General features: G+C 53.5%; 2 protein-coding genes across 2 annotated transcripts in view; both read left to right on the top strand.

Annotated features, from left to right (window-relative positions):
- Positions 1–108: 108 nt before the first annotated feature.
- LOC122235096 (nuclear pore membrane glycoprotein 210-like) lies at positions 109–13,337 on the top strand. Its single transcript, XM_042973544.1, has 5 exons — positions 109–961; positions 1,491–1,597; positions 3,367–3,471; positions 3,554–3,655; positions 12,004–13,337. The coding sequence occupies exons 1-5, from the start codon at positions 595–597 to the stop codon at positions 12,229–12,231; spliced, it is 909 nt and encodes a 302-aa protein (XP_042829478.1). The 5' UTR covers positions 109–594; the 3' UTR covers positions 12,232–13,337.
- Positions 13,338–13,505: 168 nt separating this feature from the next.
- LOC122235139 (nuclear pore membrane glycoprotein 210-like) overlaps positions 13,506–18,111 on the top strand; it is a 60,404-nt gene continuing 55,798 nt past the window's right edge. Inside the window, exons 1-3 of the mRNA XM_042973607.1 lie at positions 13,506–13,567; positions 15,194–15,239; positions 15,406–15,585. Coding sequence (XP_042829541.1) covers positions 15,231–15,239; positions 15,406–15,585 — 189 coding nt within the window. The 5' untranslated portion in view covers positions 13,506–13,567; positions 15,194–15,230. The remainder of the gene's footprint in view (positions 13,568–15,193; positions 15,240–15,405; positions 15,586–18,111) is intronic.

Raw genomic sequence — 18,111 nt, 5'->3', positions numbered from 1 at the left:
GGTTTGGAGCCGAACCCCGAAGGGTGTGCCACTCATTCTCGGAGTTGCCTTTTATTTATTCCTTTTCTTCCCTGGGACTCTGCTTCCTCACCCTTTATGTAGGGACGACAGCTCCCATCTCATTGGGATATTTAAGGATCAGGTGAGAACTTGGCTCTGCAAGGAGCCTTGCAAGCCGAATGGCTCTGGAACATTTTGGAGGCTGTAACTGGCGTTCCTATGAAACCCAGGTGGGGGCAGCCTTCCTCTTGGAGGGGCTCGGTGGGGCAGGGAGGAGGTAGCAAGGATTTGGAAAGGTGAGGCCAAGAGAGGAAGGAGAGAGCAGCCTGGCTGGGGGAGGGCTCTAGGGCGGGGTGTCTTGACCTTGGCACTCCTGACCTTTGGGGCCAGATCCTTACTTCTTGAGGGCTGTCCTGTGCATTAGAGGGTGTTAGGCAGCATCCCTGACCTCTACCCACTAGATGCCTGTTGCACCCCCACCCAGCTATAAAAATCAAAAATGCTTTCAGATATCGCCAAGGCCTCCTTGAAAGGGCAAACCGGTCCCCCCTAAAGGACCACGGGGTGGACTAAGACACCAGGTTGGACGAGCCTATGAAGCATCTTGACCGCTGCACAGCGGTAGTTAGTGACTTGCCCCCCTCCATCGCCAGGATGCTGGGAGCCCTTCCGAAGGCAGTCAGCCAGGTTCAGGGTGCACCGCATGGTCAAGAGTGGCTGTGTCCAGGCCTGGGCTTGGCCACGACATCTGACTTTTGCTTCTCGCAGGTTCTAGTCTCCAGCCACTGCAACCCCCTGCTGGACCTGGCCGCCTACGACCAGCAGGGCCACAGATTCGACAACTTCAGCTCTCTGAACATCCAGTGGGAGTCGACCAGGCCGTCGCTGGCCAGCATCAACCTTGACCTGCCCATGCAGCTGGTGGCCCGGGACGATGGGAGCGGCCAGAAGAAGTTGCACGGTGAGCTGGGTGTTGAGCCCGACGACCCAGGTCAGAAGGACAGGGTGTCGTGAAACCCCAGACAGACGAGAGGGGTGCTGAGGAGGGCTGGCGGCTGCTGGGGGCTTTCGTCGGGGACTCCCCTTTATCCAGAACGGAAAGGAAGCAAGTTCACTCCTCTGCTTTGATCCTGCACAGACGTTCTGTGAGGCAGGACCTGGAATCTCTATTTCAGGGATGGGGACACGGGCTCAGGGTGCACAGCTGGTGTGTCTCCCATCCCCGGTTGTACGGATCAGCCAGCCTCTGGGACCCGTGCTGCTCTGAGTCATGCTGCCTTCACAGACCCCTCGGCAGCCACACATGGAGTCCTGTGCAGCTCCCCGAAACTGCACCGTGGGCCTTTTGCTCAGGGCCCGCTAACTCTTATGGTGCATGCAGTTTAAACAGACTCAGTGATGTATGTTTAGGACTATGGAGATTTAATACTGCAAATCACAGGGAGGCAGGGGGCAAAACCCGACACCCGTTTTCCTCTCCCTGGACTCAGGTTTGCAGGCCATCTCGGTGCACGAGGCGTCGGGAACCACAGCCATCTCCGCCACCGCGACTGGCTACCAGCAGTCCCACCTCAGCACGGCCAGAGTGGTGCAGCCGGTACGTCCCCAGGCCTGCCGGTGGCAGGGAGGCCCCCGCGTCTGCCTGCATCCTGTCCGGCCTCCCAGTGTCCTGAGTCCCTTTGCTGGGTCGCACCCTCTATTCACTAACCCATCCCTGAATCGAGCGCCTTCCCTCTGGCTTCTGGCCGCCAGTACCCCTGCCCCACACGCCTGGCATTCAGGCAGTCTGGCCCTGTCACCTCGAGGCCCCGGCGCACAGCTTTGGGAGCCCTCAGCCTCGTCTGTCCAGCCTGATTCCCCCCGCCCCCCACCCGTGGCCCTGACCTCAGACCCCGCCCGAGGTTGTGCCCAGGTGGCTCAGGCTTCTGTGCCTTTGCAGCTCCAGTCCCCACTGCCTGGAATGCTGTCCCCTCACTCCCTTACTTCCTGTTTGGGAGGCTCAGCCACAGTGTCAACCTCTGGGAAGCAGTCCCTGAACCCTGGGCACACAGTAGCTGCCCAGGGCCTCAGATCCCCCTGTGCGCCCCCTGGTATGGTACAGACATCCCTGCACATACAGACTGTTGCCATCGTCTGCATACGCTTGGGTCAAGGCCCGCTGACCCGAGCCTCCCCACCCCAGCATCTCATGGGCCCCCCGCAGAGGCACTGCTCCTGGGTGGCAAATGGGTGCATGGAAGGGCTCCCCAAGAGCGGTCCTGCTGAATGATACCCACACCAACGTGGGTTTTGAGTAGGGTGAAGGCAGCAGATAATGGCTGGAAGGAGAGGGTGGGATGGGGTTCCAAGGGACCCTAAGTTCCAGCAGACGGGGCTTGAAATTGTCTCCCGGGTGGGGGGGGAGCAAGGGGGTGGAGACCCCAGTGGGAGTGGCACTGAGGCTGGCCCTGAAGGAGCACACCTGTACGCCCCTGGTGGCTTCAGCCCGAGGTCGTCTGTCCCCACCTGCACAGGGAGTCCCTTGGCTGTGGGTGGCCTCGCGGGCCTCCCCCTCCAGGGCATCTGCACTTAGCCTCGTTGGCCTGTGGGCTTTTCTCTAGCAGTACTGCTCACGCCTTCACTTCGGGGTGTCTGCTCATTTGAGAGTCCCCCCCCCCACCCCCCTCGCGCCTACCTGGCCCTTCGTCGCCTTCACAACCTGTCCTACGCGCTGACACAGGCCGTTCGTTTACTGTCCCTTATAATGTAATCCTGACATTGGATTAAATCTGCATCATTGCCTGAGGACCGCTGTCGAACCCCCAGGGCTAGCACAGGGCTGGGCGGGGACGGGTGCTGAAGCAGGTGAGTACAGGGCTGGGTTGGGTCCAGCAGTCTCCCTGGAAGGACAGGCAGCAGCTTCGCATAGGGATATGGGCAGCACCCAGGGGAGTGAGGGCTGTGCTGCATCCCCCATGAGCCCCCCCATGAGGACGCCTCCACGGCCCCTCCTCTCAGCACCTATATGCTGTTTGCCCGTGTCCCCGTCCCTCACACAGGGCACTGCAGCAGGTCATCTGCTGTGCACCCCCACTTTCCTGGAGTGCGTGGGAATCACCACTCTCATGGGGCCGGGCCACCTGGGGTGGGGCACCGGCCTTGGCAGAATTCTGGTTGCCTCAAAGGAATGTGTCCTCTAAGCTGGGCTTGAAACATGATGGTTTTACTGGGGCTTATGTCCCCAACATAATGAGTGCCCTGGGGTGACGCCAGGACCTGGGGTCTCCATGCTCCTTCAGGGCAGGGGTCGGTGGGGGGGGCGACCCGCAGACTGGCCAGGGTTGGGCCATTGCCTATGGATCTAATAGCACTGCCTCACCCCTTCAGCACGACCCTCTCACGCCTGTGTCGGCCTCCATAGAACTCATCCTGGTGGAGGACGTGAGGGTGAGCCCGGAAGAGGGGACCATCTACAACCACCCCGATGTGCAGGTACGGTCCCTTCCACCTGCCACCTGGGCGTGAGCCACGGGGGGGCCTCGCCTTCGACACCCAGGCCCACCCTTCCTTGCAGGCTGAGCTGCACATCAGAGAAGACTCTGGCTACTTCTTCCTCAACACCAGCACCACAGACATCATCAAGGTGACCTACCAGGAGGCCAGGGGCGTGGCCACGGTGAGTACGGGCCCATCTCCACCGTCCTTGTCATCCCTCGTCCGGTGGCCTTGTGGTTATCAGATTGGTTGTGTCAGAAGCAGGTGCTCAATCGCAGCAGATGCGACTTGGAACGTCTTTAGAGTCTCTGATTCATTGTTCGCGAAACTTCCATCATTTGTGACTTTTGTTCCTTCTCTGCAAACTACCCACACTCTTAGTTAGCTAATGGTTTCCTGTCAATCAGTCTGTGAATTAAAACATTATCATATAAACACAAGTCTGACAACCGTAAGGAAGATTGCTTTTTTTAAAACAAAGTTTACTGATTTATTTTGAAAGAGGGAGAGAGAAGAGAGAGTGGGAAACAGGCTCTGTACTGTTAGCACAGAGGCCAACACGGGGCTCGATCCCACGAACTGTGAGATCGTGACCTGAGCCGAAATTAAGAGTTGGATGCTGAACGGACTGAGCCGCCCCAGGCCCCCCAGGAAGATTGCTTTTGAAAGATATATCTGCTTTTTGTGTTTTCCCATATTCCTTTCTTGACCTTCTTCCTATTCTTGCAAATATTGACTTAGCTGTGCCTGTGATATGGAAGAATTTAGTATTCTGCTTTGGTCAGTGGTTACACCCTTAGTTTTTTTTCCCCCCCGTGTTGCTCTGTAGGCTGGCTGATTATTTCTATGCTGTCATTTGTACTTAGCCATTCTCTCTTTGTAGAGCATTTCGGTTGTTTAAATCTCTCTCTCTCTCTTTTTTTAAATAGCCGTATAGTTGTAGCAAAGGGTAAAAACAAACACCAGTATCCTAAATGTCTGCATATCTGCACAATGAGTTATTTTTGCAGTTACGAAAACCGAACTTCCTTTAAAACAAACTCACTACGGAATGTGTCAGAGAACGTATCAGACCACTACCAGAAGTCATAAATGTAGGCGGCCAAGAACAAAGACATGACACCTAAGTCGTGTCATTAAATTGCCACTGTGCTGTTGCCTTTGGGCGGCTCCAGAGGTCCTTTTCTCGGTTTGCATTCACTGACCATCTTGACACGGGTGTCACGAAATTATTTGCCTCTGGAGTGGGATAGGTGGAAAGTAAATGAGGGACATGAGCAGGGTTTCCCATGAGGAACGTACCTGGAAGTGTGGGAGAGGCTTAGTTTCAGTGTCAGAGAGTAGTAGGGGGTGGTGGGGACTGTGGCAGAGTGGAAAGCAGAGACTGTGTCTAAGGGACAGCTGCAGTGTGCCTCTAGTGGCCTTTTGTTATTTTTAAAAAGGTTTTTATTTTTGTTTTTGAGAGAGAGAGAAAGCACACAAGGGGGGGTGAGGGGCAGAGGAGGAGAGAGAGAGAGAATGAATGAATGAATGAATGAATGAATGAATGAATCCCAAGCAGGCTCCATGATCAGTGCAGAGCCCAGGGCAGGGCTCCATCCCACAACCTCGGGATTATGAGCTGAGCTGAAATCAAGAGTCCAACGCTCAACCGCCTGAGCCACCCAGGCATCCCTTTCTGTTGGTTTTTAACAACAGCTTAATATTGTGGTATAATTCCTATGCCATACCGTCCACCTATTTAAAGTGTGCGATTCAGTGGTGTCTAATACATTCCTAGGCAGGTGCAGCCATGACCACAGTCAGTTCTGGGGCATTTTCATCACCTCAAACAGAAAGCCCGGACGGTTGAGCCATCTCCTCCCTGCTTTTACACACACACACACACACACACACACACAAGAGTGTTGGACTTTGTCAAATGCTCTGTGTCTCTTGAAATATTGATGTGGTTTTTTGTTTTTTATTCTGTTGATATGATGAATGGTGTTAGTTGCCTTTCAGATGTTAAACCAACCTTGCATTCTTGGGACAAGCACTACTTGATCGTGACATATAGTTCTTTTTATATGGAACTGGGCTAATATTTTGGCGTGCTAATATTTTGGCGGGTTTGTGTCGTTAAGAGTCGTAAGAGATGCTGGTCCGTGCTTTTCTCTTCTGTGATTTCTTTGTCCAGTTTGGGTATCAGGGTGACATCGGCCTCACAGAATGGCTTAGAAGTGTTCCTTCTTATTTTTGGAACAGTTTATGTAGACTTGGTAATAATTACTCTTTTAAAAAAAAATAAATGTTTATCCATTTTAGAAAGAGAGAGCAGGGGAGGCGCAGAGCAAGAGAGGGACAGGGGATCTGAAGCGGGCTCTGAGCTGACAGCAAGTGAGCCCGATGTGGGACTCAAACTCATGAACTGTGAAGTCATGACCTGAGCCAAAGTTGGCCGCTCAGCTGACTGAACCACCCAGGCGCCCAGCTAATAATTACTCTTAAATGTCTGGTAGGATTAACCGGTGAAGCCACTGGGCCATCATCTTTCCTTCGTGGGTAGTTTTTTGATTATAAATTCAGTCTCTTCGTTTGTTATCGGCCTATTCACATTGTTTCTTTCTGAGTCAGTTTTGGTGGCTTGGGTCTTTTGAGGACAGTTGAGGTTTTTCTTTGTTTTTGTTATTTGTTTTTACATTTTTTTACATTCTTCCAGTGGTCGGCCTTGGTCTTTACCTGTCTGTGGAAAGGACGCTTTTCCCTGGTATGGCCCTTCGGTGAAGGGTGAGGAAACACGTCATAATGTTCCTGTTCCTCTCAGAGGCACAGTCTCACATGGCAGGACCTGTGAGGTGTGTGGCCGTAAATCAGAACAAGAAAACATGATCTCTCAGCACCTGGGAATAAATGTGTGCTGCTAGAAGCCCGAGATCATAGGAAGCTGTCCCCTGAGCATTTTTGTTCCCTTTATGAAAGAAAGAATAATTCCCTGGCCATCCCTCCTGCCATGTAAATGAGTGTTTGCTGTCACATCCTTCATATTAAAAGGAAAAGCTCAAATCGTAAATAATTCTGACTGCTTGAGATATGCCTTGCTTTGCTTTACTTCTGGAAATTAAAAATAACTCCCCTGTTATCAGGAAGAGGGAAGTTTCAGGGCCCCTGGGTGGCTCAGTCAGTTGAGTGTCCAACTTTGGCTCAAGTGTCGTAGTTCACTAGTTCGAGCCCCACGTCGGGCTCTGTGCTGGCAGTTCAGAGCCTGGAGCCTGCTTCAGATTCTGTGTCTCCCTCTCTATCTCTGCCCCTCCCCCACTCGTGCTCGCTCGCTCTTTCTCTTTCTCAAAAATAAACATTAAAAAAAATAAAGAAGAGGGAAGTTGCAGTTCAGAAAAATGTACACAGTGCCAACAATACTTGGGGACCCCTTTACTCATATTTACCTCGCACCATACGTTTTGAGTAAGCCCTGAGGATAAACCTACAGCCAGAGAGAGAACTTTCCTCCAAGAACAAATGCTTTGAAGAGCCCATGTTGGACTGGGCTGCCTCTGTAGGTAGTGAGTGCCCCGTCTCTGGAGGCAACCAAATGGGAGCTGGGACCCTTGTCTGGAAAACTAGAGATGGGATTTCAGCATCAGAGGCAAGTTTCCCCAGGCGACCTGTGAGCCCCTGTTCAGTCCTACAATTCTGCAGTTCCCTGTGCAGTCCCCCTCAGCAACAGATGCTAGGATTCTCCAATCAAGACAAATATTAATGTCCCCATTTTACAGATGGTTCTAGTAGAGCTATAGCCCTTCTCTCTTGCCTGTGGACTGGCCCTTTGCTTGCATGTCTCATTGCTTCGTGGCCCTTATGGAATGGGACACGGTGCCCAGTGCAGACATCCCACAGGACAAGCTTAGCACACTATGGACGTACCAGCAGCAGCCCGTGTGACAGTCCCTACAAGAGTCGCTCTTGCCCCAGAAGGTGTCCTGAAGGCACCTTGAGCCCTGGTGTCTCTGCTTCCCATCACCTGTGCAGAGACCTCTCCACCTCGAGGTGGAGATTGGGATCTGGTTCCCCCTTGCCTCTTCTGTAACCTGCCAGGGAAGTTTTTCATGGAGCGTTGACAATCTGTGACAGATCCTAGCAGCTTCTCTCAGACGGTTGTTTCTGAAGGACGTTTACACATTTCTTTGGCATTTTCCAGCTGCTAATTAGCAACATTCTCATTTCCCTTAATCACAGAGACAAGAAAGCCCACAGGAGTTTTTCAATTAGCTCATAGAAAATGTTTCTTTCTTTCCTATTGATACACATTCGGGATGCAAGAATGGCTTCTGGGTGTTTCGGCTTCTGAGCGTCTGTCTCTGGAAGGCAGCCGCGGAGCTCATGCACCGGGCCCATTGTGGAGCCTATTATGTCCCCACAATGCATGGAGGGCTGTGCGGAATTCTGCTCACACCCCCTAAAACTCTGCAAGGGGCCTTCGTTTCAGTTTTGGCTGGGTTGCCCCTAGGAGTGTTTACCCGAGTTAAACTTAGGGTTTCTTTCTTCTCACCGATTCTTTATGTTTCAAACCAAGTCGTTCCAACAGAAGGATCTTATAATCATGCGATTATAAGAGCAGCGGGGAAGGCCCTACTGTGCGCCAAGCACTTTGTACCTGTAACTAATGCATTCATCTCGCAAAGATTGGTGCCTGTCATGTGCCTGGTCCCGGTCCAGGCACTGGGAGTCCGTGGGGAACACCTCATGAGCCACAGTGTTTCTGCCCATTTCCTTGGTCCCGTGATGCATAGCCGATCATGGTGACATTGTACGTCTGTGGAAGCGCGTCAGGAAGGAAGATGAGGCGGGTAGCAGGTGCGAGCCTCAGGGTTTGAACTTGGGTGTGTCCTGCTTTCCCCCTGAGTGTGACCCGTGGACAGAGGTACCCGTCCCAGTCCTGGCCCTGCAGGAGGGCATAGGGCTGGCTGGGGTCCCTGGCTGGATTTCCACCCAGCATCCAAGCCAGGGTTCTTCTCGGTGTCTGTGATCTTCATGGGCTCGTGGTCACCCCCTCGGGGTCTCGATGGCATCCAGTCGGGGGCACAGACCCCAGTGCTTGCGTGGCACGGCCTGACCCACCGCACAACATTGACAAGCACGCTATATAATAGGAAGCGGGAGCTGATGGCTCCTGTGACGTGTGGAAATATTTATACGGTCCTTACTCTTCTATGAATGCTACCTATCAAGGGACAAGTCTGAAGTGTGTGGGGGCCCAGGGAAGCGAGGAACCGGGATGATGCGGGCAGACCCTCGGGGCCTGATGGGGGCCAGTAGACGTCACGGCTCCAGCCCACTCACGAGCTGCCTCCGGTGCCACCGACAGTGTCTTAATGAGCAGTAATGCATTCATCGCCTCTGAAGAGATGACAGGACTTTCCTCTGGGCTCAGTGTTCGCTGAAGTTCTCAGGTGGCACCTTCAACACTTGGAAATTAGAATTTGCTCTGGGCTTGGATTTTTCTCCTCCTCCTCTCCTTCATACTCGTGCCTCAATGTCGGTCAAGAAGCAAGTGGACCCGGAATGCCTGCAGAAACAGACGTGCACAGTCTAGAGTTTGCAGTGAGGCAGGCCCCCACTCTGCCTCCAGCTGCCTGGCAGGTCCCCCCGCTTCCCCCAGAGCAGCTTCTTCGTCTCCCAAGGGGCCTGGTGAACTCTCTCCCTTAGAGCTTTGTTCAGGGGGGGTGAGGCGAGCTGATGGGTGCCAGCAGGCAGGCCGGCCGGCCAGGCCACGCAGTGTCTCCGCGTCTGTCACCCGGAAGGTGGCCGGACCTCCAGCCTCTGGGAAATCAAGCAGAAGACGAATTGATTTCCCCTCGCCACTTTCCGTCTTTGTTTAAAATGTGCAAAATGGTCCTTTTGAAGGAGAGAAAAAAAGAAAACGAGAAAGCTTTCCGTGCATTCCCCTGTGCGGGTCTTTCAGCAGCCAGTGCAACGTGTAATTTCTTCACGCTGTGAAGGACACGCCAGGTCCTGACAGCAATAACTTCTGCAGGAGGATTAGATCGGAGCCTCGCGTTAGGCTTTCAAAGAAAGCTCTCATTTCTCTCTCAAGTTTTTAAATGAGTTTCCGTTGAGGGAAAGAGAATAAGCCAGGATGAATCGTCCTCGGCAAAACTGGAGGCCCCTGGTTTCAGACCCCACTCCTCGGCCTGTATTTCATTCCGGACTCGTGTGGCAATGGCTCAAATTGCACAGGCATCGCTTTGGAAGGCGAGTGTGATTTCCGCCACGGGATCTTTGTTAATCGACTCTAAGTCATCGTGTGGAATAACTCAGGCACGCCTCATCCGGGTTGATGTGCCCTTGAGCTCAATGACACCGGCAGGGTTTCCAGCTTGGCCGAGCTTGCTAATGGGGCTGGGGCCTGCCTCAGCTCTGGCCTTTTCCGGCCGGCCCCGCCCTCCTCCCCTGCCCACAGTTCCATTCTGGTTGCTCTGGCAGAGTGTGGCAGAAGGAGCCCTGAACTGGGAGCTTGGGCACCTGGGTTCTCTCCCCAGTGCTGCCCCTCCAAGGCTGGGTTCCCGTCCTGAGTGGGCCTCAGTTTCCCCATATGTGCATTGAAGGAGTTGGATCACAGCACTTCCCAAAGAGATGAGGGTACATGGGGTTTGCAGACTTTTTTTTTTTCCCTAGAATTTCTAGGTTTTAGCAAAGCTAAAAGTAAAGCTAAGGAAGCAAGCTGGAAAGTCAGGTTTCTTTGCCGTAACTGCAGTGACCTAGAGCTGTGATCCTGGATCTTGACCTGATTGGTACATGTTTATTGGTACTGTGCTGGGTGCCAGGCTCTGCCCTGAGGCTACAGCTGGCGAGAAGACAGCCTGAGGGAGGATGGACACTAGACCACGGTCTCCATCATGGCCAAATTATATGCAGTAAAGCTGCACTAGGAGAAGTGAACAGAGGTAGCTCTTAGCTGTCTGGTCAGGGAAGGCTTTTCTGAGGAAGGATGCTTGAACAGGGGCCTGAAGGATGAGCAGGAGCCAGCAGGTGAAGACAGGGTGCAGGGGAAGAACCCCAGATCATTAAGATGGACTGTGTGGTCTGCAGGCAGGCAGGCAGGCAGGCAGGTGCTAGCTGGCTTTGGAGAACAGAGCAGAACTGTGGCTGGAGCCTGACAGTGGTGAGGGATCATGGTTTATAGTGACATTAGAGCCATGGGCAAGGGCCAGCTCGTGCCAGGTTCTTCCAGGATGGGCTAAGGATTTGGACTCACTCTCTGGGCAGTCTTTGAAGGATTTAGAAAAAAAAATTTTGAGTGCTTATTTATTTTTGAGAGAGACAGAGAGAGACAGAGTGTGAGCAGGGGAGGGGCAGAGAGAGAGGAAGACACAGAATCCGAAACAGGCTCCAGGCTCCGATCTGTCAGCACAGAGCCTGACGTGGGGCTCGACCCCACAAACCGTGAGATCATGACCTGAGCTGAAGTCAGACACGTAACCAGCTGAGCCGCCCAGGTGCCCCATTTTTTGAAGGATTTTAACCTGGATATGATGTGATCATTTTTGGCGCTCTCATTAGGGTCAGAAATCTGCTTTTTATTTCCCCCACTGGTTCTTGATATTGAAATCCTAGCTTTGCAAGCACTGAACCATTCACTGTCAACATCCCCTGCCCCCCATGACTGTAACACCACAAGCTGCAGGCAGCAAAGCCAGGGTTAGAGACAGGAAGCGCCGCTCTGGATTCACCCACCAGCTCTGTGGCGTACCCCACTTGCCCAGCCCCCAGACCACGTAGTTGAGATACATGCCTTAACAATACAACACGTCACTACAAGCGCATCTACAGCGTGGGAGAGTGATTATGGTGCAGTTTATTTGGGGAGAGATGCTTCTGAACGTGTGGTCCCAGGAAGCAGATAGGGAAAGAAGGAGGTTTAAAATTGGGGGTGGGGGGGGTCTTTGCAGTGAAGACCAGAACATAGTAACCCGGGTGTGTCCATCTCCTCGGAATGTTCACAAGGTCTCTACGTCAAGCACGGCTGAGGCAGAGATGAATGAGACTCACAGAGCTAAACCTTGAGACTGTGGTGGCCTCTATGGTCTCTTTGCAGGTTTTGAGATTCTGCAAGTTCAGGTTAGGACTTCTGAGTGAGAGGTTTGTTTGGAAAGGAGCTATGTCATGCATGACACTCTTCCGTCACCAGAGCTGCAGAGGCAGGTGGCCTGCACAGAAGCTGGGAAATCCCGGGTTGGAATCCTCATTCTACCTCCGAATTGCTCTGTGCCCCGTGGCCATCGACTGCCCTGCTTTAAGCAGCTTCCGTTTTCTCCTTCTCATAAATTGGAGTAAATGCTCTCGGAGATCCATCCCAGTTTTACCATTTTAAATTTCAAGCACTTCCCCTGGTCGGCAGTGGGGGCTCATGGCGAGGGGTGGGCAGTGCAATGCTTGGGTTAGGATCTTCCTCTGAGCCCTGGCCCAGCCGTCTCCTGGAGATGGTGTCCCATGGGCAACGGGCCGATGCCATGAGCGGCTGCAGGACTGAGCCCCACTCCAACCTTCCAGGTGTTCCCTTTGCTCCCGGGCGTGTCGACCATCATGATCCATGACCTGTGCCTGGCCTTCCCAGCCCTGGCGAAGGCCGATGTCTACGTCTCGGACATTCAGGAGCCGTACGTCTGTGTGGTTGACAAGGTCAGTAGCCACTCCCTAAAAGGCCCCTCGCTGCTGATTCACAGAGGCTGGGAGAGCGGTGTTTCTGTGGGAGTTATCTTCCTCATGCCCTGTTTCTGAGTCCCTGTACCCAGCTCCGCCTGCCCCCCCACCCCCACCCCGCCAAGTTGCTTTGAGCTTATGATGTTGTCTCACCTCTGTCACTCCGCGTGTGTGATGTCAAGCAGCCTCTGAGGTTATACTTCTTCCTGCCAGTCAACATCGGTAAAGCTCAATTGCGAATCCCGCCCGACGTCATCTCCTCGTGAGCCCCGACTTGGGGATTCTCGGTCTCTAGCTGGTGTAGTTACTAACTGGCCAGGCATACCCCTTGCTGATGGTGAATTTTCTCCCTAGTGTGAGGGTTTTGGAATCTCATCAGCAAATGAGTAAAATGAGCTATGCCAAGTGCTTTTGCAAAAGGAATGCATAATAGGTCTAGGCTTTTCTTTAATGTAAACAGGGAATTTTTATTACTGCAAATACCTGAAGGAGCTGCAGCCAGGCTTATAGAGGGTTGCTGTCAGGTTCCTATCTTCCTGACTGGAGAGAATGGTTAGTAATTAAAAGGGGAATGTTCGAGCAGCTTAGAGTGCTTGAAAAGCCAATATTCTCTCACACCGCCTCAAATGTTCCTTCTGTGGTTTTACTTCCACTGGTAATTTGCTGATCAGAGTTCTACTTCGTCACTAAGCATTTCTGACTCTTGGTATCTTAAAGTTCTTACTGTACGTATTATATGGTGCCAGATGTGAGCTGTTCAGTCAGTGAGCACTTATGGAACTCCTACTGTATGCCATTCTGGCTGTTTCTTTTCACTCTAACTAGATTCTTAATTCTTTAAGAGCGGAGAGCGTAAGTTTTGCATTTAAGGATCCCCAAAGCTCTTTGTGTGCAGTAGGCACTTGATTAATTTTCATCTGTTGATTGGCTGATTGTCTGGAGTTCAAGCTAGGTCTGTGGGTTTAAGGTTGATGACGCTTTCACAGAAAGCCTTAGGGTACAGTAGGTGATGAAACTGGTCATTCAAAGGCTACCCTGAGTTTCTGTCCCCTAGGATGCAGGTGGAGATTGGAAAGACGGTCAAGGCATATGTCCGGGTGCTGGACTTTCACAAGAAGCCTTTCCTGGCCAAATACTTCGCCTTCATGGACCTGAAGCTCCGAGCAGCCTCCCAGATCATTACACTGGTGTGAGTCCTCCTAGGGGTCAGAGGAAGGCATCACAGGGACAGGACTGGCAGGTCCAGGGGAGAAGTCCCAGCCCTTCCCTCTGTTCCAGGGTCCTCGATGAAGCCCTTGATGACTATACCGCCACGTTCCGCGTCCACGGTGTGGCCACTGGCCAGACCAGCCTCACCGCAGCCGTGAGTGATAAAGCTGGACAGCGAATCAACTCAGCCCCGCAGCAGATTGAGGTAAAGCTGTTTCCCTTCCCACCTTCCTGTGTGGGATCAGTCCTGCCCTTACTGCATGCATGCACGGGGTGGGAAGTGTGTCATTTCTGTGGCGGGCCAGGGAGTTATGGGGGTAGCCCAGGAAGCTGCCGTGGAGAAACCAGGTTAAAATCTATACCCTGCAATGTCCCCTGATTAAAAGGGAGCCATCACCAGTCCCAGGGATCTGGGGAGGCAGCTCCAGAGGGAGGGACCTGAGTGACTTTTACCTCCCTCTGGGACAGAGTGGGCAGGATGTGGCTCAGAGAAAGGGAGCCGCTGGTCACACAGCCGGGGAGCGGAAGAACACTCTTGAAACCCTTTGGTGCCAGAAGGGAGCGGCTGGGTAGAAGCCGTGGGCAGATTTAGGCTCCTGTGTGGAAGCCCATCTTGACAGTCGGTCTGTACCCGCCCTTAGAAGCAGTGGACTTTTGTCGTGAGCTCCTGGAGCAAGCAGGTCCTGAGTGAGGGAGCTCTGGGGCACCCCACGGTCATCTCAGTGTGTGACTTGGGACTCGTCTTGTGGCATTAGGTGTTCACACAAGCCTCCCAGTCCCTGCTGGCCAAATTTTCCCGTCCAAGTTTCTCCATCAGCTGCTTGTCTCCTGCCAGCGTCCTCCACGGGTCTCGTCCACCCAGGGGCGGATAGACTTTATATTAAACTGTGCCGGAGCTGGTGGTTCTGGTTCGTGCCTCTAGAAGGAAGGGCTCCTTTCTTCTGGTGAAGAAGAATTCATTTCTGCCATAAATAGCTCAGCCCTGCGGAGACTAATCCTGATGCACAAAGCAGCCCCTGGGCCGACCGACCGCCACACTCCTTCACTGCACAGGCTCTTCCTGTGCTCCTGCCGGGCGGGCACTGCAGGGGGGGGGGTGCAGGACGATGGTGTTGGGCTTCTTTGTGCTGCAGAGACCAGGACATCCTTGTCCTTGACCCCCCACACCCCTCTTTCTTCATCTGAGAAGTTTTGAGGGCATTGAAGTAGAGCACTATTCTCAGGCAATTTATCAGTAGAAATTGGAGAAGTTCAGTGAAATGGAACATCTTGAAGGCACTGGAATGTAAACCTTGACGTGCATCGGAATCCCCTGGAGGACTTGTTAACATATAGATTTCAGGACTCCCCGCCCCCCCCCCCCCCACCGCCCTGCCTCATTCTGGTTTCATAGACCGGGATGGGCTGGAGAATGTGTATTTCTAACGATTGCCCGGTGACCCTGGTGCTGCTGGTCAGGGGACCATGCCGTGAGAACCACTGCTCTACGCAGGGGTCTCACATGAATAAAATTGTCTTTCTTTTCGTGGGGTTTCACATCTGGTGAAATGAAGCATCGTTGTAAACAACAGAACATGCCCCTGAGAACCACAGATCCTCAGGCCCATGGGCGGGCTGAAATCCTGGGGGGGGGGGGCTCAGCACCACCCCCCCCGCCCAGAGCTGGTCAGGACCCCAGGCCCTCGCCAGTCCCTTCTAACAGAGGAGGGATGTCCAGGCACCGTGCCTCCCTGAAAATATTCAGGGGTGAATTCTGCCCAGCTGCGCGAGCTTGGAACACGATGGCCCCCTTCTCTCTTGTGTCTCCACACGCAGGTCTTTCCCCGTTTAGGTTGATACCCAGGAAGGTGACGCTGATCATCGGGGCTATGATGCAGGTAGGAACCAAAGGCCGCGTGCTCGCCCACCCCCACCCGTGGCCCCTGCCTAGCTCCAGGCTGGCCTGCCCTCCTGGGCGCAGAGGGCTAAGATGGGGCGCTCCGGGCCCTGAGCTCTGAGGATGAGGCGGGGGCTGATGGGCACTGCTATTTCTCCCTACGCCAGATCACCTCGGAGGGTGGCCCCCAGCCCCAGTCCAACATCCTCTTCTCCATCAGCAATGAGACCGTTGCCGTGGTAAACAGTGCCAGGCTGGTGCGGGGGCTGGCCGTCGGCAATGGCACCGTGTCTGGGGTCGTGCAGGCCGTGGACGCTGAGACCGGCAAGCTTGTCATCGTGTCTCAGGTAACGAGCGTGGGCTCCACTGGACGTGTGTGCTTCCGAAGCCTCCCTGGGCATGAGCCCTCTAAATGCTGGGGTGCACTGCGCCCCTCAAGAGCTGGGGTGCTGGTCAGCTGGGATGGGGAGGAAGTCTGTTAACTGGGTTCTGGCTCTGCTCATGAGGACCACCCCTCTCTGAGGGTCCTGCTTCTGCCCTCTGAGTCCACAGCCCCTGTCTGCCACCTGACCACCCACCAGGGCCAGCCTAGCCAACTTGGGGCCCCCCAAGATCGCTCAGAATTCTCCAGACTGAGTCTCCCCAAGTGCTCTTTTTTTTTTTTTAATGTTTGTTTTTGAGAGAGAGAGCACATAAGTGGTGGAGGGGGAGAGAGAGAGAGAGAGAGAGAGAGAGAGAGAGAGAGAGGATCCAAAGCAGGCTCTGTGCTGACAGCATAGAGCCCAACATGGGATTTGAACTCACAAACCATGAGACCATAACCTGGGCTGAAGTCGGACGCTTAACTGACTGAGCCACCCAGGCGCCCCTCCACAGCTGCTCCTTAAGGGACAGAGCCTGGTCTTCAACCCCGTCCCTGCCCTGGGGACATTCCAGTGCATGATGGTCACGCAGCCTGCAGCCCTCTAGTTCTCTCAGCACCCCTGCCCCAGGGTGTCTATGGCTACCCTGTTTCCAGACGACGGTCCTGAGGCACAGCTAGTGGGCCAGGGCTTGGGGACATTCTGATGGAAAAGGGGTTACTGTTAGTTCCGACACGCTTTGTGGATCGCAGTGTGTGTTTTCAGGGGCGTGCGTAGCCAGGCTGCTCTAAGCACGTGGACGATCGGACATCAGTAGTGTTTCAGACCCAGAGTTCTATTTCCAGGAGAAAAGGAGACCCTGAATCACGCAGCAATGAACTTAAGTTATCCCCCAAGCCTCTCGGCTGGACTCGGGGACTTTTGCTAAGCGCTTTTCTGGATCAGCAGAGACAATGGAAGGCCGAGCTAGGGGAGTCCTCCCCCCAGGAGGGTCTTCCTGACCCTCATTAGCGGCACTGACACTAGGCGGGTGAAAGTCGGTTTCTAAGCCCGATAGTTTCCCTTGTTTCCCAGGGGGTAGAGACCTCACCGGGGTCCGGAAGGGAGACAGGAGATGGTTTCCACCTCCTGAGCAGGGCTCAGAGTGCTCGGATTCTCCCTGACGGTGCCCTGTGGAAGCATCTCAGGGGAGACTGCAGCGTGGACATGACCGTGCCAGAAATCTGGGCTCTAAGAAGAGCATTGTTTTGTGTAACGTGACTGTGGACAGCCTTTTCAGAACCCTGTCACCCTGCTCCTTGTCCAGCATTCAGGGCCCCCTGGAAGGAGTCCATGAGCTCCCATGAGCTCATAGCATCTGAACACAGGGCACCCAAGGGAGCTGGCTCTGTGCACTGCCCTGGAGATGTGCCCTTCTTCCCTGCGGCTGACTTTGATCTGACATTGAGTTCATTGATTTACTCCTGTTTGCCCGAGTTTCAGTGTCTCTGCAAGTAACCGGTTAAGCCACAAAGTCCTTTTGCATCGTGGAGGTAGATGCCCTGATTGTACCAATTGATTTTTATAAAGACAAAGTGTCGGGAATGTGAAATCTGCCCTGTGGCATACAGCAGGATTCAGATAGACGTCTTGCAGGAGAAGATGAAGGACCAGATGAAGGACAGGCTCCCCACTGTCTGTATGGAGCCCAATGTGGGGCTTGAACCCATCAACCGTGAGATCATGACCCGAGCGGAAACCAAGAGTCAGACGCTCAATTGACTGAGCCACCCAGGCATCCCACTTCTCTTTGTGGTCTGACCTCGCTGGGCCACCTCTCTCCGTGTGTCTCTCATCGGGTGGGGTGGGAGAGGAACTGGGGGAGGGTCTGGCACCCCTGGGCAGATGGAGTGACTTTGCCAGCAGTTCCATCTGAAATCCATCTCCTAGAGCCCAGGCAGGCAGTGGTTCAGCCTGAGGCCCACGTGTCCACAAAGTGTAGGGGGTTCTGCTCAGAAGCTCCCAGTTCATCCGTCTAAACCAGATCATAGAATCAGCACCCATGGCCAAAGCGTGGGCCAGGACTGGCAGAAGGAGACTGGGCAGTGAAAGGGACAAAGGCAAGGAAGAGAAGGAAGAGAATGGATGTTTATTGAGTACCTACTATATGCCAAGCATTAGCCTGGATCACAAGACACAGGGTGGGCTCAGTATATAAAAAAGGCTTAAGGGTTTTAGTAGCCTGGGTTCAACAGAGTCAATAGCACTATAAAGAAGCCTGATAAGGTTAATCTTTGACCAGATTAACAAGAGTATAGACTTCAGAATGAAGGAGAATATACAGTCTGCTCTAACGAGACTCTATCTGTATCCCGCATTTGTCCCAACACCCTGATCATTGACGGAGAGTAACACATTAGATTTAGGGTCGGGAGCATCTGGACTCCTGTCTTGTGAGGGCCACCCAACCTAGAGAAGAACAGTGTCCGGTCACTGCCCCCTAGTCTCTCTGGTGCTGACCCGGAACAACTC

The sequence above is a fragment of the Panthera tigris genome, chromosome F2 (genome assembly GCF_018350195.1).
Source record: "Panthera tigris isolate Pti1 chromosome F2, P.tigris_Pti1_mat1.1, whole genome shotgun sequence".
NCBI classification, from domain to species: Eukaryota; Metazoa; Chordata; class Mammalia; order Carnivora; family Felidae; genus Panthera; species Panthera tigris.
Note: the sequence above shows the minus strand (reverse complement) of the source record. Positions and strands in the feature narration are given on the sequence as shown.